Genomic DNA, 22,322 nt, shown 5'->3' with positions numbered 1-22,322 from the left:
CATAACAAGACTAGGAAGTAAAGCGTTCTGTTCTGTCACAAACATCTTTAAAGTAATTTCAGCTGTTGGAAATATTGGGCAAAAGCCTATCTGATTGACTGCAGAAGATGACCTGAAATCACCAGGCACTATATGCTAATAGCTTTTTTAAGCAGCTATGCAGAAATTGTCCACATCTTGGGAAAAATTAACATGAATCCTTAATTCAAGCAGCCCATTTCACTAGTAAAAGAAAGTGTAGTAATAATATTTATCACAGTACTTTAAGTGAGTTGTGATGTTGCTTTATCATGTGATTAGGAGGAATTTGTCATATGTGGTGCATTCTATCAAGGGAGTGTAAGATTTATTTATAAGACAATGCCAGTGAAAACCATAATGTTATGTAAAAAATGAAGAAAGGCCCATCTGTGTGAATATTTCCTTGTTCTTAAAGGACAGAAGAGTGAGTGTTGCAGTTAAACAACTTGTATTTTCTCCTCTGCTGCAATAAGAATAAAAATAAATTCAGGAGAAGGGTAAATAGCCTTTTGGAAGTATTTTACCGCATAAATTATTAAAAAGCCAATTTTCAAGGATATAGTTCATACCAATTTTCCAGCATTATCAGTCAAGAAAGTTTAATTACAAATAGCATGCTTGTCAAACATTTTATGAAATCATAAACTGTACTTTATTCAATACCAGTACTTTCATATAAAATGGTATGAGGTAATATGTTCCACCTAAGCACTACAGATGGCCTTCAAGAAAGACTCCAGTCAAAAGTGGACTAAATTCATTATGTCAGGAGAGCAAGCACGTGTCATTCACTCTTTTCCAGAAGTCAATTTGGGATGGGAAGGAACTTACTTGTGTTCATACACTGTGTGACTGCATGCACATTACAACTCTGGGTATACACAAGTCTAGAATGTCTCAGACCAACTATACCTTACAAGCAGAAAGGATCCTGACACATGGTAGGAAAAGAAGTCCATGGTAACGCAGATCTTTTCTGGCAATAGCTTAACCAATCTGGACCACTCATGCAAAACAATAAAACAACAAGAAAAAGCTAGGCAACACTGATGTAAAGAAAATAATTGTTTTTTCTTAATCTTCCAAGAAAGGCGTGTAAATAATTTCACTTCTATAAAAAGCATCTTAATCAAGAATGAAGAATTAAAATCTCATTCCTTAGTTTTAAAATATTTCTCATTCTGAATACCATAATATATTTTTAAAAACATACTCTTGAAACAAATGCAAGCACGGTTGATGTAGAAAACAATTTCCTCAAAAGATTATTCATGTGATGATGTTGGATCAGAGCAAGATCACAAAGCTATGTCTTCTTACTGGCCTTCAGTCAGGCAAGCAGCCCATTGCATAGTCTCAAAGAAAACATGTATGGAAGAAGTAGACCAGACCTGTTTCTAACACAATGGCATTCAGAGCTGGAAGACTTACTGAATAATATAGGAGCCTTTAAAACATGATCTCTTCATCTTTGTAACCACCACAAAAAACAGCAGATGTTTAAAGAGATTGGCTGCAACTAGGTAGAGCTATTAGGAAAGAAAAATATTTTCAACAACTTAAACTTCTTCTATCTATAGTAATTAAGAGAGGAATCATCTATTTATGAAGGAAGGAAGTTCAGGTCCATGGAATGAAGCGAAGTAACAATAGTACCAGACCTCATTTTACTCTCTCAAAACCCAAAGAACCTGGCAATACTGGGAAAACCAAAGGGAGACAATGGATACAGGCATACTCTACTGGAAACTACTAAGAGAGGGACCAAATATCGAGTTGCTATAACTAATGTATTCCCAACACAGAAGTATTCAGAGACGACTCAGGTAAGAACTCTTACCTATGTCTTCAAATATTGCCACACAATTCCAAACAGCATGATGATGATGACACTGCATTTAGACAAACATACCGTTTTGTCTGTTACTTACCAGTTCCGTGTGAACTTTAAGATGTGCCTGGAGCTTGTATTTATCTGGTGTAGAGTAGTCACAATGTTCTGTGGGACATTTCAGCAAAATATTACTGTGCTTCTGAATGACGTGACGCTTAAGGCAGTTTTTGGTGATGGAAGAATAACTGCACTGGGAGCAGTAATATAAATGTTCTCGAGTATGCGTACGAACATGCATGTCATAATGCACTTGGTACCAGAACAACTTGCCTGAAAATAAAATTAGACACGAAGAAAGTAACTATATGCTAAAAGAGATTGTCAAAATCTTTTTTGTTACTTCCTTTCATGCTACTCCTTCCTAAAAGGCTTTCTGACATAATGGCACCAAAAAGTGCACAGTAATTCATCTAATGTATAATGTTATGGTATATAAAACACTTTTTTTTCAAACTTTGACTCCTTTTCCTTCTCAAGAATGAAGACTACAAGATAGATCCCAAATTATTTCTTTTCTAGTTAAGTAAACGCAAAAATTTTCAGTTAGAATAAATGGGAATGGTGTATTATTCCTACTTTCATTAATTCAAAAAAAAACCCCAATTGCAATCAGAACAGTCTTCACCTGACACTATGTAAAGAAAATCTTAATCTTAAAAAACTTGTTTCGAAACATGTCACAAAAACATGCCACTATATTCGTATTTATTGTACAGAATGCATATTATTATACATCCTCCCATACTATATGAAAAAAACTGAAATTTATACTAAGCTGATAATGAAGTTTAAGCATTAAAGCATGGACTGACTAATTCTGATCACATGCCTAGATCTGCTGTGCTTGGTCCCTGTGAAAGTTATGAGGTGGGAAGAGGCACGTGCACAGAAATACTCTGATTCCATCAAATTTCACATCAACAGAAAATTAAGCCTATCAAAGCATTGCTTTGCTATATTCTGCTAGTGGATTTTTGAGAAGATTTGAGTCATTTCATGCTGTTTATACAGCAAAAAGTAAATCTTGCTGGACCCCAGAATCCATACTGAACTATGGAATTAATACTGCTATGAAGATACACAAATCAAACACTATAAACCATAGGAGCAGAAAATAGATGGCCCACTACATAACATTTAAAAAAAACAAACAAACATAATTCTACTGTGCCTTACCACAATATTCACATTCTAAGTCTCCATAAACCTTCCTTATCCTCTCACACAACTCTGTGTTCATTTGTCTCTTCTGCAAGCTATCCAAGATCTGCATAAAAGCAACAGCTCCACTCCCACTGTCTGATGTAACCGCATTAGAAGAGGCTGCCTGTGGACTGATGGCTGCATTAGCTTCTGGTGCTGGCAAAGGATTTGTGGCTTCTGCTGAACTGTGAATTGGCGGGTTGCTTGTTCCGGATTCACTAGAAGGAACAGATTGTTTTCTCTCTTCAGAGACTGAAAGGTTCTCAATCATTGTATTGTTCTGACTTGGATTTAAACTTTTGTCCTCAGACAGCAAAAGCTGAATTTCTTCGCCCCGTTCATTTACAGAACTGCAGTGATTAAATTCCTCTTCATTTGCAGGAGAAACTTTTAACTCATCAGGACCAGAAGTACCATTTTTCAGCAGAAAGCAATCTGACGCTACACAAGACTGAATGTTTGGGACTGCTATATCTGTTGTCTGACACAGCGTCCCTGTTACATTCTCCACCAGAGGATTTTCAAATTCTAAGGAAGGGACCGTATCAATTTTTAAGTCCCCATTATGTTGACCATTATGGTTTACATCTGCAGCTGCTGAATCACCTTTACAAGCAGACGGTTGTGGTATGTTAATAGCATTGGTACTCATGACAGTCAATTCATCTGCACTTTGTGACAACTGTTCACCAAGGGCTTCTGGCTGGATATCACCTCCTGGCTCAAGCAGACAGAAACTTTGATTGATAGAACTGTTAAAAACAGAAGTTTCCTGCAAATCTGCATGCACATCTTTGATGTGAGCACGAAGTCTTACAGAACTGACAAATTTTTTCAGACACACAGAACACACGTATACAAACGGGTGCTTTCGAACATGAAGCTCAAGGGCTTGGTATTTAGTGGCTCCATGACCACAGAGCTCACAAGCAAAAGGCCTTTCATCACCATGAACAAGCATGTGACGGTCTCGATCAAGTTCATTTTTGAATTTGCGTTCACAAATATGGCAGTCATAAAGAAGTTGTCTTTTGCCCTCTCGTGTCATCAAGCGAAGCTCATCAAAAACATCCTTCACCTTTTTATCTTGAAGGTCGTGCGTTTCCTTGATATGTTTGATCAAATTTTTAACGTCTGAATATTTCTTTTTGCAGAAGCGACAATGCTGCTTAATTTTCTTATGAACTCTTTCAATATGGACTTTGAGATGGCCTTTGCTGAGACAAGTGAACGTACAATAATCGCAGCTAAACTTCTCCCCTGTATGTTTTCTCATGTGAACATTAAGGTTGGCTTTGATTGCACTGGCATAACTGCAGTATGAACACTTATAAGGTTTTTCATTTGTATGAATCCTCAAATGTGCTTGGAGGGAGTGTTTAAATTTGAACACCTTGTTACAGTATTCACATGTAAAAATCTTCAGTTGAGTTGGACCCAGCCTAAAAAAAAACCCAAACCAGTTATATTTACAATACTGACACTTTGTCACATAATATGTCAAAATTTCCCTAGATGTTCATAATGGACAGAAATGATTAATTTATTTTAAAAAGGTATTCTCCACAGGCTTTTTAAATTCTACAATTTAGGCACAGATTATTTTCAGCTATTCCTTTATTTAAAAAGCTCAGAAAATATTTCAGTTTCATGAAAATGGATAGGGGAGCATTTCATTCATATTTTGCGTGAACACAAATCGAAGTACTTCAACATTACCTGCTTGATTTCATTGCCTGTTCATATGGGGTTTGCTGAATGGCATATTCTTGATAACCTTTCCGTTGTGATGGGTCTTGAACCATTGCCTCTGGAGTTGTGGGTTCACTTTCTTGGGGAGCAGCCTCAACAGGAACAATTTTTGTGGCTCCTAAAAGGAAGAACAAAAAATGCTCATTAAAAACATCATATTAAAACATGCATTGTCTATAATATACAGGTGTAAACAAAACATTACATTCTGCAATCATTAGTTTAACTATTTTAGTTTCTTTTGTTTAATTTATGGGCATAAAATGATGGATACACTTCCAGAAGACATCAGTACTAACACCACAGATATCCTTAAATAACACGCCAGGACTGCTGACCCTGAGGGTTATTCATGGTGCTTGATGATTACTGTTACAAGATCCTGTATCCAAATACTTGCACCTTTAAAAAACTGTAACTTTCCAAAATTAAATTTTATTTTTTCTGTTTCTTCTTCATATTACGTCCTTCAAAAACTTCAGCCAAGCTGTTTAATCCATTACACAAATAAGGCTGAGGAAAAGACACTAATTAGTCTGTATTTAAAAGTCTGCACATCTTTTCCTTAAACAGGTATTTTACTGTTTATATTTTAGGCCATGCTGTCATCCCCTAATTATAAAAGAGTATGTTCCACGTGCACTTTTTGATCTCTATTAGAAGGAATAAAGGGGCTCTACTGAATGCAATAGGATCAGATTCTATCCCTCAGAGCTTTACAGCTAGTTGAGGCCAAAATAAACATATTTTGAGATGTGATTGAGTTGAGATTATTTAGCTGGGTGTTCTTTATTTTCTGAGCAGTGTCAGGAAAAACTTAATGCCAGGCACCCATAGTTAGTATAGAAGGTAATGAAAATCCATATAAAAATTAATTTGCACTGAAAAAAACAAAACAAAACCTCATGTATATCAAACCAAGCACCCATTATTGATTGATCTCCTTTTTTAACTTATTTGTCTGTCTGTAACTCATCTACCCATTTGTTCAATGGAAATGCTATTATCTTCAGAAGTTGAAATTATATATATTTGTATATTTATGGATTTATTCATATATATATATATTACAATTTTATATATATATATATTTGTGAAATCTTCATATTCTACTTACAAGTACTGAAGAAAAATCTATGAAAAAAAAATTTGCTTTCTGGTCTGATACTAAAAAATTAATAGTAAATGAGGGACCATATACTGAATAACATAAAGAAAACAAGACATTGAATGTGTAGTAATAGATGAACACCCATCCATCCTAGGAAAAAAATATTACAGGACCTGTAATTAAAGCTTGTTCTATCATATACTGGGTATAAGGAAGCAAGAGAGGTTGCACATGAAAATATCTTTGAGTCAAATAATGAAGTTAACAACTTAGGTAAAAATGAAATTTGATAAGCTTCACTTTAGTTTCTTTTTCTTGGATATTTGTGCTAGGTTTGTGTGTGGTGGAGTTTTTGGTAGTGAGGCAGGGGGCAGTGGCCCCCGTGACAACCTTCTCAAAGTTCCCCTGGCTTCAAGTCAGACCTGGCTCTGGCCAGGGCCGAGCCAATCAGCAATGGTGGCTGCGCCTCTGTGATAACATATTTAAGAAGGAAAGTCCGGGAGGGGGAGTTGGAGTTGTGAGGAAGACACCTATGCGATCACTGAGGTCAGGGGAAGAAAGGAGGGTGAAGCAGGCTATGTGCCAGAGCAGAGACCCCCACCCTGTATCCCATGGTGAGATGGCAGGACCACCCCCCCTGCCACTCATGGAGGCCCATGGTGGAGCCGATGCCCACCTGCATTCCGTGGAGGACCCCACATTGGAGCAGGTGACTGTACTAGAAGAAGGCTGGGACTTTATGGGGAGAAGCTCCTGCTGTTGTAGTTTGGGGCTGGGAGGATTGCAACACGCTTGGGGGGACCAATGATGGAGCATCTCAGGAGGAATGCATCCCGTGGGAAGCACTCATGCCAGAGAAAGTTTGTGGAGGACTGTCTCTTGGAAGACTGTCTCCTGTGAGAGGGACACTACACTGGAGCAGGGGAAGAATGCAAGGCGGGGAAGATGGAGGAAGAAGCGGCAGGATTGATTGTAACCCCTCCCATTCCCTGCCCCCCGCATTGCTGGTGGGGAGAAGGTGAAGAAACAGGGAATAAATCTGAGCCCTGGAAGAAGTGATAGGTGGTGGGAAGATGTTTTTAAGACGTTGTAATGCTTCTCACTTTGTCTGTTAAATAGTGTTGTTAATGTTTGAATTAAATTGATGTTCTTTTTTCTTCCCCTAAGTCTGTCTTTTGACCAAAATAGGTGACTCATCCCTCCCTGTCCTTATCTCAATTTCTGAGCCTTCTGCTTTATTTTCTCCTTCCCATTCCTGAGTGGGAAAGGGTGAGTGAACAACTGCTGTGTAGTGCTCAGTGGCCCTCTGTATTCAAACCAGGACAGTATTATATTAGTGTCTGATCTCATTTCAATCCACCTGAGTAGAAGCTGAAGGGAAAAGAAAGTAAAATATACCTTTATGGCAGCAGAAAAAAATTACAATAAGAATCAAAGAAATCTGAGACATGAGAGCCTAGAAAGCAAAAGACAGAGTCAATATACCCAACATATTTTTAACAGATTCTCACTGTTATTCATATATAAGTATATATAAAATGAAACATCTGAATAGAAATGAAAAAGTTCAAAGAATGATGCATGAGCTATTCCTTTAACAAAAGGATGAAATTAATTCTAGTTCCACTCAAACAGCACATTCCTGAATATATTATTTACAAAATATATGCAGTATTAATATAAAGTCTGTGAAATAACAATTATAAGAACAGCAAAACAGAGAGTACATAGCCCAGATAAAACTACCTGGTTAGCAAATTACTAAGTCTATTTTCCCTAAAAAAGCCTTTCAGCCTGCAGACCAGCAAAAACATAAAGAAAAAGGCCGGTAGAGTACAGTTATAGAGAAAAATCAGTAATAAGTGGGGGTTACCCAGCAATATGTGTGAAAGACTTAAGGACATTAAATTGAGGAAAGCAGTGCTGTAGACAAGACAAGAGAGAAAGATGGAGATCTGGGTACTTCAGAGTGATTTAAAGTGAGATATTTTGAGAAGAGGCCATTTGGAAGTATGTAAGGCTATTGAAGCTTTTTGTATCAGATGGGACATCAGCCAACTCTGTAAATAAACAGCCTGTAATAGCTCTGCTGCTCACTGAACTGGATGGATCTAAAAATGGCTTTTTTTGACTACTGCTTTTCAATAATGCTTTAAGTTCTGTACTAAAGATTCTGTCAGTTGATCAGAACTGATCTTCCAAGTTTTCAACCCAAACGTTACCAGAATATTACAACTTCTATTCTTCTTGTCACTCCCTCACCCAGAAATGCCAGGTTGTCCAGCAGGACAGCAGCCCCCAAATTGCACTATAGTAGCCCAGTGAGATGGGAGCTTGTCATTACAGTACAGGGGACATGGTTCAACCAGTGGGTTCAGTACAAAGATGGTAAAACAGACACCAGACTGGTATTCCCATAGTTCAATATTTTTAAAATAGAAGCAAGATCCCCTTCATTTAGAATGACCCAGTTAAAATAAAATAGATCTTTAACTGCTCTACATACATTGCTACCTCTTCCAGGCCTCCCCTCTCCTGAAGGTGAGACAAAGATCCTCATTAAATGCTCTGCAATGAACCTTCTCTGTGCCCTTCTGCCTTTCAGGATGTTTAAGCATTTACTGAAAAGACGGTTAAACTGTTTAATAGACTGCTGTGTTCTCAGTATAAAATTTTAATCATCTAAATTAGGTGGACTAGATAAGTACTAATTCACCAGTATTTTGCATACTTGAAATCATCCTAGCACTATAGCCTATATTCCCCATGCAGTTAACAGGCAAATACCTCTAAAAACTTTAAGAGGGAGATTCAATTCTTCGAACATGGGGACATGAGTATTTGCTCACAGTAGGCAATTGCATCTCCTCATGTTAGGAAGTTACCTCCTACCCTTAAAAGATATGGAAGCATTCATCCACTTGGGATGCTGCCTAAGTATGAGCTCCTAATGGACCAGTAGCCACAGCAATCACTGCTGTGTCATAAACTAATGACTAAAGTATATGTCCAGAAAGTGAGAAACTTGTTTTCTAGGATCTACCCAAGCCAGTGGATAGTGAAACCACGTCCTACATCCCAAAACAATGCCCTCAATATTCACAACTCTAAAAGCAGCCACAGGCTCGAAAAAAATGTAAGAGTAAGGCAAACAAGATACAAGGGCTGGTTTTCCATTAAAAATATCATATGCCGATAAGGACGGTAAAAGTTTTCCTAACTGCTTCCCTGGACAATAATTTCTAGAAGTCAGAGTATGCAAATACCAGGGGAAAAAAAAGAGGCTAACTGTACTGCTTATTTCTTTTACAAAAATTCTTCCTCCAGCACTACATCTCCATTTTAAATGCTGAATGGACTTTAGTTTACTAGACTTTATTTATGCCTTTTGCTTTCCTCTTTTCAGTCAGTAATCATCTGCTCTGAGTAAATCTGCTTTAAGAGTAATAAGATTTGAGTTCCTCATGACATTCTGACAACTTCTACAGATAAGCATTACCCAGTGTGCTTTATCTCTGGCTCAAACTCAGTGATGGCCTCTAATCTCTTACAGTCTATCTGGCCCTTAGAAAAGTAGCTTGCCCTTCACTACAGAGCTCTCCAATACTTATCAACAGTCTAAAAGGTATTTGCAATGGAAGGAATTATTAGGAATGAATCAGAAATAAAACAGGAAACATCATCAACCAAATTCCTAGTAAAATCCATCTAAATTCTGTGAACCTCCTACAACTTCACGTATGGGCAACAAAAAGGATATAGAAGAACCAGGAAACAGTAACAAAGACAAAATCAGAAGTATTTTGTATGGAAAAGGGACACATATCTCAGACACCTTCAGCTTGGAAGAAAGATAAATGAAAGAGGAATATCAGAAAAACTTCTACAATTAATAATACTGTAAAAAAAGTGTGAATAACCATTCTCTATCTCATAAACCACGAACAAAGAGCAGCAAAGAAATAAGCAGTCAGCAGACTTAAAACAAAATAAAAGAATATACACTTTCACCCTATGTGTAATTTAATTATGGAACAATTATTGCACAATGCTACAGAGACAGAAAATACAAATGTATTCAAGAAGGGATTTAGACAAATGAATAGATACACATTAAATATGACGATCCAGATGCAGCCACCAGCTCAATGGCTGTCAGAATCTGAGAGGCTTTACATAATAAGTTTCTTATTTCCCTTCTACAGAGATGCGACAATCTGCCTTTAGAGACACCTGATCCAACTAGATGAACCTTTTTTTTTAAAAAAAAAGCACTGTAGCTTAAGTCTAAAAAAAACCTTCATAATGTAGGTACTCTGGTCTGTACAGGTAAAATAATTTGCTAAGGGTATGAAGTAAATATTTGTTTCTTACAATCTCTTTTGGAAGGAATGTATTTTTTCAGCTTCTACAATATCCTATGGAATGTGCTCCAAATGCATATCATCCCTGGTAAGAGTTCTGACAGTGAAACCAACAGAAACTAACTCTACCCATAACACCCAATGTTCCCCATGCAAACATACTCCTCCCCAAAATAAAGCTTAAAAAAGAGCAACAGAACCTTTTAATATTTTTGTAGATTAGCTCACTATGAGTTTAAACACATTTTAACTCAGACAAAGAAATAGAAACACAGACTTGTGTATGGTGGAATGAAGACTACTACCCCCTTCAACAGAACTGGACATTAGACTGGCTGTGCTAAGTCAATCTGTAACCCCATGGTAATACAGATACCTGCTCCCATTCAAAGGAGAAAAGTTTAATTTTCTTAACCTTGCTTAATTCCATATTTGCTTTAAATCAATATAAGGTTAGCTTCTTTTCTCTAGCACTCCACTCAACTACATGTTCATGATGCCTTAAAAGTGACACCACAGGAGTTTATAAAGAGGATCAGAGAAAGGATCTGGCTAAAATCTACACCATGTCTCTCCTGAAAACGCAGTTAGTTTTCTGGTGTTTTTTACCACACAACTGCATAATGATCCAAATCACAATGATCCAAAGGACAGGAATGTGTGGCCAGGGCCTGGGGCAGGAGGACAGGATTACCCCTTTGACAGCCATCTATACTTACCGACCCAGGTTCTTTATCCCATCCTCCTCCCTTCCCCTGACAGACTCATTTTGACACCGCCTTCCCTCTTCCACTTTTGAAACTTGTGTGGCCCCAATGTGAGGCATTTTCATAAGCAAAACAGGTAGGAAAAAAATTCTCTGGCAGAGAAAATGTGCATGTGTGTGTGTATGTGCATGTGCACATGTGTGTGTATTTATTTTACCAGTTTTTTTAATCAGTTTACTACAGGCTGCCACAAGCACTAGTGCCGGTGCAAGTGAGGGGAAGTGAACAGGGACATAAGAGACAAGCAGGAAAGCTCCCTTGGCAACAGTCTAATGTTAAATCCATTCAGGTGTGTCATAAACGCACAACCATCGTTCCGTGAGCTACAAATAAGAAGTCATCTTAAACAGAAAAGACTTTTATCAGTTTAACGGAAAAGACTGTCATCAGTTAAACTAAGTCAGTCCCAAAATAGTAATCAAAATTACATTCTTCCATTTCTTCCCCACTTCCCAAAAATGTCAATGGGCTAATGAAGCCAGTGTTCATAAATTACAGCACAGGGTATAGTAGCAAGAGAACACAGTTGATCTTTTAGGGATAGTGGTTCCTCAGTGGAAATCAAAGACAGAAAAACCTGCACAGTGTTTTATTAAGAATTTGTAGGAGAAAAAATTCAACTTCTTTAGAAACCACAAAATAATTAGCATCAAGAATTAAATACTTTATGCTATTTTTGTATATCTTGAGCTCTACCAAAAAAACCAAGAATTCTACCATTGACCATCTTCACAGGAACTTAAACTAACTCTCTTAGTAACAAGCTGAGTCTTTGAAATATTATAGGACTCACATAAAACTTTATTTAAATGTTCAAAGTAGAAACTCTCCTGAATCAAAGTAATTGAACATGAATAATAAATTGGTTTTAGAAGCTTTGATAATATCACAGAATTTAAACATGGGAAATAAAATACATTAAAAAACAAGAAGACTTAGTATTTGGCATAGTTTACTCACTGGTTCTTAAAAATAAGTCTATGAAGAAAAGTATCTGCTGTTCAAAACAAAGTATTTTTAGACGTGCATAATTGTAGTTATTCACTCTCATTCTTAATTGAGATGCCTAGGAAAAACTGTACTACATTTAGTCTGATACCAGGTGTATGTGTTCATGAACACAGCACTCCCACTCTTCAATGTCTTTGGGTCCCTGCAGTTATAGAATCACAGAATGTTTTGGGTTGGAAGGAACCTTAAAGATCACCTAGTTTCAACCCCCCTGCCATGGGCAGGGACACCTTCCACTAGACCAGGGTGCTCCCAGCCCCGTACAACCTGGCCTTGAACCCTTCCAGGGAGAGGGCAGCCACAACTTTTCTGGGCAAACTGTTCCAGTGTCTCATCACCCTCACAGCAAATAATTTCTTCTTTATATCTAGTGTCAATCTACTCTTTCAAAGACATTACTTCTCATCCTATCACTGCACTGCCTGATAGAGAGTCCCTCCCCATCTTTCCTGTAGCCCACTTTAAGTACTGGAAGGCCACTATAAGGTCTCCCCAGAGCCTTCTCTTTTCTTTGCAGTGAACAACCCCAACTCTCTCAGCCTGTGCTCATAAAGGAGATGCTCCAGCCTCCTGATCATTTTCATGGCCTCCTCTGGGCTTGCTCCAACAGGTCCATGTCCTCCTTATACTGTTGGCCCCAGAGCTGGACACAGCACTGCAGGTGGGGTCTCATGAGAGCAAAGTAGAGGAGGAGAATCCCCTCCCTCGACCTGCTGGCCACATTTCTCTTGATGCAGCCCAGGATACGGTTGGCTTTCTGGGCTGTGAGTGCACATTGCTGGTTCATATTCGGTTTTCCATCCACTAACAGCCCCAAGTCCTTCTTGGCAGGGTTGATGTCAATCCACTCATTGCCCAGGCTGTATTTGTACTTGGGATTGCCCTGACCCACGTGCAGGACCTTGGCCTTGCTGAATGTCATGAGGTTTGCACAGGCCCACCTCTCAATCCTGTTAAGGTAGTTCTGCGCCTGCACAGAAAAAAATCTACCACTTTTATTCAAGTTGTATTTACTCTGTGGGTTAATGTAAGCTTTAAAATTTCTAAAGCTGTGAATCTATTACCTTTCATATGCCCGCCAAGTAAACATTAGAGAAAAGGAACATGAGGAAAAATCAATGTTGTCCAACCATTCTTTCTGAGAAGTTAAAAAATAACTGATCTGTTTGTTCAAAGGGATTTTGAAGAAAGCAGTATAGTCATAATCTACCGAACACATGATGTAAAGCAGTGTCCCAAACCTAGCGTGTAGCAAAATTACAGCAAACTGTTAATGTATTACTCCTAAAAGCATTTTCCATTTAAGAAAGGAGACAGTCAGAATATTTCCTCTATACTATGAGTAAAATATAACTAGGTCTTAAAGCTTTCTCTATTTTCCTAATTAACAGAATGCTTATCAGATATCTTCAAGAGGATTTTACTGCACTAGACAAAAAAGGGATACTTCTATGCAACTTTAAAGCTAGATAACAGGTGGCTTCAGAATGCTAATGCTTGCAGAAAGATGACTAAGTTTTGATAGTGCTTAAGCACTTTTAAACTTTATTTTCAACTTAACTTTACAGATGATCTAGCACACAGAAAGCAGTGGAGAAGGGAGAAATGTTTTATCTATTTATATTCTTCAACAGTAGTCTACAGCAATAACTCATTTCTTCAGCACATGATAAATCTCCAGAAAAGTGGAATAAAAGACTGTGAAATATCTTTATAAAAACTCCAGACATTAAAGTATTACTGAGAAAGGAGAACAGCCTAGAGACTTGATAGTGACATTGAAATATAGATAGATCATGGAAATTAATGAAAAAATAGAAGGAAAAGCAATGAAAAATAAATTAAAACATAATTGTATTAAATAGAATATTTTTCATTTCAATCTTCAAAGAGTTAACCACTTATATATCTTCTAGAATTTCCAAATTCTGAAATGTAGTATGATAATTCATAACTGTCTTAACAACAGTGACTTTTTTATTACACACATTTTAGCTGGGAACTTGAACATAAGAAGATTACTAATCATCAACCAAATAAATGAGAGGACCTTCAAAAATAGCTGCAGGTTCACATTTGACCATAAATCCCTTCAGTTCATTACAGACTTCTGAATGTAATATGTACTATGCCTAAACAGACCCAAAGTTGAAGTTGTTTCAATATTTTGAGTCACTCAGAAAGCATATGTGTAAATAAAACCCAAATTTTTGTTGCCCAAAGACAAATTTCACTAGGTAGTAACTAAGGCACCAGTCTCCTCTAGATTTTCATTTCCTCTTCCACATCACATGCCTACTGCATTTTCTTCACTATCTGTATTTATTATTTTTTCATTCACCTCTTTAGTCTAGTTTCTTAAGAAAATGGGTCTTTGATTGCACTGTCTACTATGACTTTCCTTCTCCCCCTTGAAAATTCTTCTAGTCCTTGCCAGAAATGTAAAGATCTCAAAGACAAAAATTTAGCAATTGCAGAGAGGAGACCCCAATCACATCTCTCACCAAAAGCCCTGAGGAAGAGAAGATGTGTGTATAAATCCGTACACCAGCACCTATATGAAGCCATTTACTAACACCTACATGAGCCCCTTTACCAGCATTGCACGTTCCCCTTTGCCCAGAGGAAGGAGCAGGGGACATGAGGGGAGCCTCATTTGTGGCAGTGAGGGGAATGGGCACCAGGACAGGGAGAAGCTACATGCAGTGGTAAAGAGGTAAAAGAGGTGGGAGACACAGTTGGAAAATTAGTGTTTAGCAAGAGCTAGGAAAGAGCCCAGGGTTACAGCACACAACAGAAAGGTGCCTGTGATTAGTGAAACAAAGTGGTGCAGACCTCAAGCCACCATGGAGCCAGGTTTCCACACTTCCACTGCTCATCAGTCTTCCTTCACCTTCCTCTTTATTTACAATATTGTAAGACCAAAGTTTTAACAGTCCAAAACCTTATGTGATGCTTCTCAAACAATGAATGTGAAGGTGCTTTCTACTTCCCTTCTAAACACCCAGGATATTCATAGGTGAGCTTATCCAGCTTCCTCTACTATCCCAATTAAAAATTCATTTTAGCAAAGAAAGTCCAAGCATATTATAGATATTAAAGAATAACACAGAAAATCCAGCTAGCTTCCAACCCAGAACAATAAAATAAATAAATACATACATTCTAGTTGTTCTGAGAGCTATAAGCAAAACAAATGGTCTGAAATGTTAGGAATAATGAAAAGGAGAACAATAAAGCTACAAAGCTGAAAATAATGGACAAAACCATTAAAAAGTGATTCTGTTAGTCAGGTGAGTGAATGGTTTATATAAACAGGCAAATGCAAGTCTAGTTTTAAAACAAATAGTTTGATATTATTCCAAAATCCTTTGATGAAAATGCACTATAGAAATTTACAAATGAAGAATCCTTTAATCATTATATAGGAACTTTACTTGATTTTCAAATATATATATATATTTTCTGTCAAACGATTTGCATGCATAAATATTAAGTTATATATACACTAAGATGTTTGTGTTTTCATAAACAAATTTGCATTTATCATAAATATACACAAAAATCAAGAGCTGTAATAAAGACATTACAGAGGAAAAACACTTTTCTGTTCTTTGGTCACTGTTTAAAACTCTTCACAGACTAAAGATAACTGATGATAATGGAGATAACAACACTCAGGTCCAGCACTTGTCATAACTATGAAGAAATGTGACAGTAGTTCTAAAATTATGTAGCTACCAGATGCAATGATTCTGTATCAAGATAATCCAATAATACTAAATATTTTTAAGATAATAAATATGCTAAGTTGTTCAGTCTTAGACCAATGATTATTTTATACGGTGTCAGGATGGACAAAAATGAATTTGATTATATAATTGGTGATTCCAATTACCTGGAATAGCTTCATGGGCTGTCAAAACCACACTTATAATAGGATTTTTAGCTCCTGAAACCTGTTCAGTCTCCTTAGTTGATGGAGTTTTCTCTGTTTTCTGAACTCTGGGCCTCTTTGGAGTTTTTTCTCGCTCATCTTCCTTCCTGTCAAGGTCAACGTCAGAATCATTACCTAAAGAGCAAACATCAAAAAGAATGTAACTATGTACAGAAGAAATGCACGTAACACAGTCACTAACACTACAAGAAAGAATTAGGAGAAAATTAATGCTACTGTAGAAATACATGTTACCAAATCAAGATGTGCTGGATGTGTCCCTAAAGGAGAACTTTCTTCCCTCCATTTAATAAAACTAGTGTGATACAAACAGAGAAAACAGACAAAGAAAAAATCTGAATTTTAAAAATGGACTCTCAGAAACATTTGTGTCTCTAAATTATCTTGACATCATAGTGGATCTTTGAGAAAATTCTACAAACTTTGTAGAATTTCTTATGATTTCATCATTAATGAACAAATAATTTTTCTCCTTTCCATATTTAATGTTGTGATGACTTTAGGCTTATCTCTCCTAGTACTAGAATCATTATCCATCTTATTTAATGGAAAGTCTTCCAACAGTCTGTCTGAATTACGCTTTTTTTCACCACTGTTGTTGTGAATCAGTAGCCAGAAACATACTTTTCTTTCTCAGTATGATTCAAGAATAATTACGGTTCAAAATATTTCTTTGATTCAACCGAACTCCTGACATGTAACTCTTCATCTTGAAGGCCTGTTCAGAATCTCTTCAGCCTTTTAAACTGGATAACTTTTGGACCTGTTAACTAGAAAGCAATGCGACAGTTGCATTCAAAACACTAATCTGAAATAAGAATGAATAATCAGTAATCAGTTAAATTATTCCTTGAAGCTATTTCTTCCTTAAAGCAAATGAGGAATTCCATTATTATGAATTATTTTAAAAAATCTATAAATTTGAAATTTATATTTCATATCATGAAATATTAAATTATTTTTTAAAAAAAAGAAAAATAAAAGCAGAGGGCTGTGAGTTCATACCAACAAAAATTCTTTATATTAGATGAAGTTATAGAAAATGCATGCTAGAGAAAATAAACTTGGTAAATTAAGGTATTATGCAAACATTCCATAGGTAATGAGTAAAGAAAGCAAAAACTGATGGAAGAAAATTATAAATGAATCCAGTAAATTTCATTTTTTTCCCCTGAATCTAAAGCAGCTGACACAATCTCCAGAATAATTCATTCAATGTATATTCATAACACGTTGTAGCTGCTCTACTGAGATAGGGGAAAAATATATAAATAAAAACCAGTAACATCAAAATTGTAGTGTGTCTAGAGCTGTTTATGACATGCAAATAGAAAAAGCAGTTGAAAGATATGCTAGATGGAAATGGCTGTGTTTTAATTTCAGTAATATTTTGTTAATATTCAGTTGAGATTCAAACAAGTCTGTCTCCCATGGTCTTACCTTAATGGAACAAAGGGTTAAAGAGTGCTGGCTGTTCTTTAAAAAAATGAGGGACACAAGCACAAACTAAAGTAGAGCAGTTAGAGCTGATCATGTAACTACCACCTGGATAAATTGCAATCTCTTTACTAGATACAAAACCAGAAAGAAATGAAGTACATAGGAATTCAGTTTAGATTTCTCAGGCATACTGAGGCAGAAATGTGTATACTGAGAACTGTTAATGACTTGATACTAATCTGTAAATCTGAAATTTGTATTTACAATACCTACAACGAGCAACAACCACATAGCAAATTGAATTCAAACACAATGAGCAAGCCATCCTTCCATGGAGTCACATTAGCAAAGCTTTTGCACCAGCTTCCAGTTTCTAGATTATAGAAAATTATGCTCTGCCTTGAGAGCCCTGCTTTTCAGTGCCTGCTAACCATTTCTTCCATTTCATTAGATAAACTCCTTGATATATGCATCTTCTCAACTGCCTTTTTCTCTGTAGATTTCTAAGATTTGGGGAAATATTACTGCTTTATATGTATAAAGGGTTTCATTATGTCCCCATTTAACCCCTTAATACAGTTGTAAATTACTGATTGATATTAAAACTACATATGTTTAACGCTGACATTTCTCTGCAATACTTCAAATGAATATTTGAATATAAAGAAATATACCCTTAGACCAGAAACTGCTTGTGCAGTGTTTTCTTTTAGTGTGATGGATGGGGGTGGGAGGAAACAAACATATTTTTCCACATTTGTTTCATGAAACAGCCTTTGTCAGTTTATTAACAACAGTAAAATGAATCGTCACAAATTTTAGAGTAGGACCAGGCCAACAACAGCAGAAAGTCTTCTCATAAAGAATCAGAATACACGAAAAATGTAAGCTGCTTATAAAATTGTGTTTCCCTGACACTACTTCACATACAGTTAAATAACAAATATAAAAATTAATTGGGTTAATTACTCTGCTTTTGTTCAGTGGGCAGTAAGAGTTAGTGATAGTATTAGGGAGAAAAAAAGTATATACCTGTGGACAAAACTCTGAGTCATTTCTTGCATGTTTTAGCTAAAAGAAATCCAGAACTATAGATTGAAAGGAAAGCTGTGATGAGGACAATGGAATTTACTCTATTTTTCTTGGGATCACATAATGAATACCTAGTAGGCATATGAATAGAATCCAAGAACCCTACTCCTAAATCCTCCTTTCTAACCATGACAAAGCAAGAGTTAATCAGTTTAACGAGGAAGTAAAGTGGTTGAAACCAAACAACAAAACTATTTTATTGCCTTTTCATGCTTTTCATGTTAACTTGTAACTCTGTTAACTTTTGCATATTGGAATTCTACTAAAAAATAGAATAGGACAAACCACAGACTTGAGCTTGTTAGTGATCCACACTAATGAGTAACTATTATCACAGTAATAGACTAACAAATGTTTCATGTGGTTTTTCTTTCCTAATGCATCTCTATCAGGCAGATTAGTTTGCTAGGTCCTTCAGTTTGACCAAAGGTAAAAGCTATGGAAAAGAACAGACACGTTAAAATAAATATAGTTGACTATGTCTCCCTGCTTTCAAACCTGAACTCCAAAAATGCTATTTAAAAAATATTTTAAAATAATATACTGAATTGCAATATAAAAATATATCTTTATTAAAATGTTGCTATTTCATACGCATAGAAACTTTGTACACAGATGCTGAATACTAAATATGAAGATTATGGCCATGTGAAAATATTTTCTTAAGAAACACAAAACTGGCAGGTACTTCAGACAACGGACTGAATCTCAACTTCCATCTCAATATTAGCTGAGAACATCCAGCAACTAACAGGAGGACTACATTCAGTATCTGCAAAGATGCAAGGAAGATATTGAGTGCCATGCAAATTCTTTTAAGAAAACAAAATGCCCTCAGATATATTGGCCAAAAAAAGGGCAAGTGAGAAAATTCAACTGATTTGCTGATCATATATCTTCAACAAGTGCTGAATATTTGTATGAACATTCTCAACACCCCTCAGGATACATGAAAAAAAAAAAAAAAAAAATGTCTCCTCTCTGCAGAGTGGTCAAGTCAAATCCTGATACTTAATGTTAAAATTTATTCACTAATCTGATGCATGCTGATGGCAGTCGTCTCATTCTTCCCTTTTCTGAGAGGAACAAGCACCTTCCAGAAATGATTCTTTGACAAGGATATGGGACTTCACATGTTGCCAATACTTTTTGCTACAAAGGTAACTATTTCATAGTCTGTGTGTACCCTGAAAGAGACTTAGCAAAAAACAAACAAACAAACCAAACACTCCCCATCAAATTACAAAAAAAAAAAAAAAACACCTTAACTCTCAATGACAGGTGCTTTCTTCCTGAACTCTCTCTAGACCAAAATACCCTGAAATGGAAGGTGTGCTTTAGGAAAGGATTAAGAGGGAGACAAAAGCATGTTTTAATGAGAAACAAGATCTTCAACTTTGATCACAAGGCTCAAACTGCCTCTCCATAATATGGGACCATCTCATCAGTAATTCAGTTGTTTTCCTGGAAAAAATTACGTGTTAGCAATGGGGATTAGAGTGTCAAAATAAGTTTTTTGTCTCTCACAACTAGAATAATTCACCTGCATAATACAAAAATTCTTGTTGTATTATAAGGAGCAACCTAAGTGATTTTAAGATGATTTATGAGAAAATGGAGTATATGCAACTTAAAATAGCTAAGCAAAGTTTCTCCAAGCAGTAAGGGTCTTTGCTTGCTCCTAAACAGATTTATTAAGACAAACTGCCTCACTTTGCATCTCCCTTGCCAAGCAGGCAGCTTAGCACTTTGTCAGCTGGCACTTAATTCAACAGACGAATAAACTGACCTCCCCTATCTAACGACATGCATTTTAAATGCCTGCTTCTGTTTGTGTGAGAAACACAACACTGTGCCTATGCCTTCTAACACGTTTAAGAAATGGTCAAGTCTGTGTTGATGAGGAAAGCTACTGTCAACTCTGAATGAATCACTGCTTTCAGAGTCCCATCGAACTACATTGTTCATCTGTCCCATGATTCTATTTGAGTCATTAATTGAAGGTACTGCTCTCTGCATTCATAATTAGATGAACGACATTTTGCAGACACAGCTACACATCCTTAATTGGCATGTTTTTAAACTACTCTTCATTCAAATTACTATTTTTTATCTGCTAAAAGATGCTGATATTTCATAGTTGCAAGAGAGCAGCTTGAAAAATACAAGTAAACTGGCTATTCAAAATGAACACATGCAACTGCTTCTCCTGCAGAGATTGACATACTACTAGCAGAAATAATTCATTTAAATTAAAATCCAGCTGATGGCAATACCATTTTAAACTAAGACAAGAAGTGCCATCCTTAAGAATGATTCAGGCTCCTAATTCAGTACGAAATTATGGTTCACTCCAGAGAAGAGAATCTGTCCACTGCTGTAATCTCTCTTCCACTCAAATTCCATTCCCCAGCTATCAAATGTCCTCTCTTCTATCTGCCAGAGATTGAGGTATGCTGCAGTGCGGGAGAGGAATGGTGGTTAAGTTAAATACCTATTGTATATCTCTCAAAACAAGCAAGCTTAGAGGCAGCTGGTGGGGAACTGATCCAATCCAGCAACAGCCAAAATCCCCAAACCCATCCCATCCCAGCAGCAGAGGCTGAAGCAGCTCCGTTTTCTGCCTGGGACCAGACACAGAGAAGATATGTGGCTGTTCAGGAAGAATCTCAACTTTCCTAGTTTTGTCTTCAGACAAAAAGAATGGATGGCAGTACCACCAGACAGCCAGATCCAAATCACTAGCCCAAACCATCAATTTGGTTTAACCAAGTAAAACTGGAAGTAGGTATACACACAGCTCTGCTTAAAACACAGCAACTTTCTTAGGCAAATAAGCCCTCTATTAAAAAAATGTATTTACTAAGTGTGTACATAGGGGATTTGTAAGCACAATGGACATTTTTTAGTTCTGTACAAAAAAATAACATACTTTTTTCTTGCTGTTTTAGTGAATGGGCCCACAAGGTGAAGGCAATCATTATGCGTGAAAGGATTAAATTAGATGCACAGAGGATGTCAGTAAACAGCAGGGCTTGGTGATTCCTGAAAGAGTGGGTCAACTATCAATGAGACATTGATCCCTGAGCAGTCAATGTGGATGACTAACCACAGAAGTAAAAAACAGCAGAAGCCTATTACATCTACCAGTTATTCCTCTAACCAATACATACTGCAGTTTCAATCCAGTTTTATAGTGATTTATTAATTTTAATTTTAAGTGACCAGTATGATAAGGATTTCAACACTTCCCTTGTGGATCTATAAAAGACAGAAAAACATTTTATTACTTGGAAACATTTCCTAATATTTCAACTTTATCTCAAAACATGTATTATGTTTCTCTTGATAAAGAATATCACACAGCTCTTTTTAATAATTATATGTTTAGCATATTTTAGCAATAGCTAAAACATTAGTGTGTTATCAAAATTATTTTGGTCACAAGTCTAAAACACTGCATCATATGAGCTGCTACAAAGAAAATTAACTCCATCCCAGGCAGACCCAGTGCAAAGTGAAAACATACTTGATTATTAATCAATAATTAATTAATATATTCATAACTAATATTAATTACAGAAAAATCCAAGAAGTGGTATAACAATAGACAGAAGTAATTTTAAGTTGGAAAGACATGGATAAAAACAGGGAAAAGAACAACCCATATATATTAAATAATAGGTCAAAGACTAAGGGAGAAGAACTT

At 36.4% G+C, this 22,322-nt stretch overlaps 1 protein-coding gene across 5 annotated transcripts in view; it reads right to left on the bottom strand.

Moving 5' to 3' along the window:
• The window catches only part of ZFAT (zinc finger and AT-hook domain containing), a 92,906-nt gene that overhangs the window by 47,200 nt on the left and 23,384 nt on the right, over window positions 1-22,322 (bottom strand). For all 5 annotated transcript variants that reach the window (XM_033011806.2, XM_033011805.2, XM_033011808.2 and 2 more), the window contains 4 exons: window positions 16,022-16,195; window positions 4,838-4,988; window positions 3,092-4,560; window positions 1,953-2,185 (listed from right to left, as the gene is read on the bottom strand). In XM_033011806.2, the coding sequence (XP_032867697.2) occupies window positions 1,953-2,185; window positions 3,092-4,560; window positions 4,838-4,988; window positions 16,022-16,195 (2,027 nt within the window). The remainder of the gene's footprint in view (window positions 1-1,952; window positions 2,186-3,091; window positions 4,561-4,837; window positions 4,989-16,021; window positions 16,196-22,322) is intronic.

This window comes from Tyto alba, unplaced genomic scaffold, assembly GCF_018691265.1.
Source record: "Tyto alba isolate M040663 unplaced genomic scaffold, T.alba_DEE_v4.0 Super-Scaffold_9, whole genome shotgun sequence".
Taxonomy (NCBI): Eukaryota; Metazoa; Chordata; class Aves; order Strigiformes; family Tytonidae; genus Tyto; species Tyto alba.
This window is presented reverse-complemented; position numbering and strand designations above follow the sequence as displayed.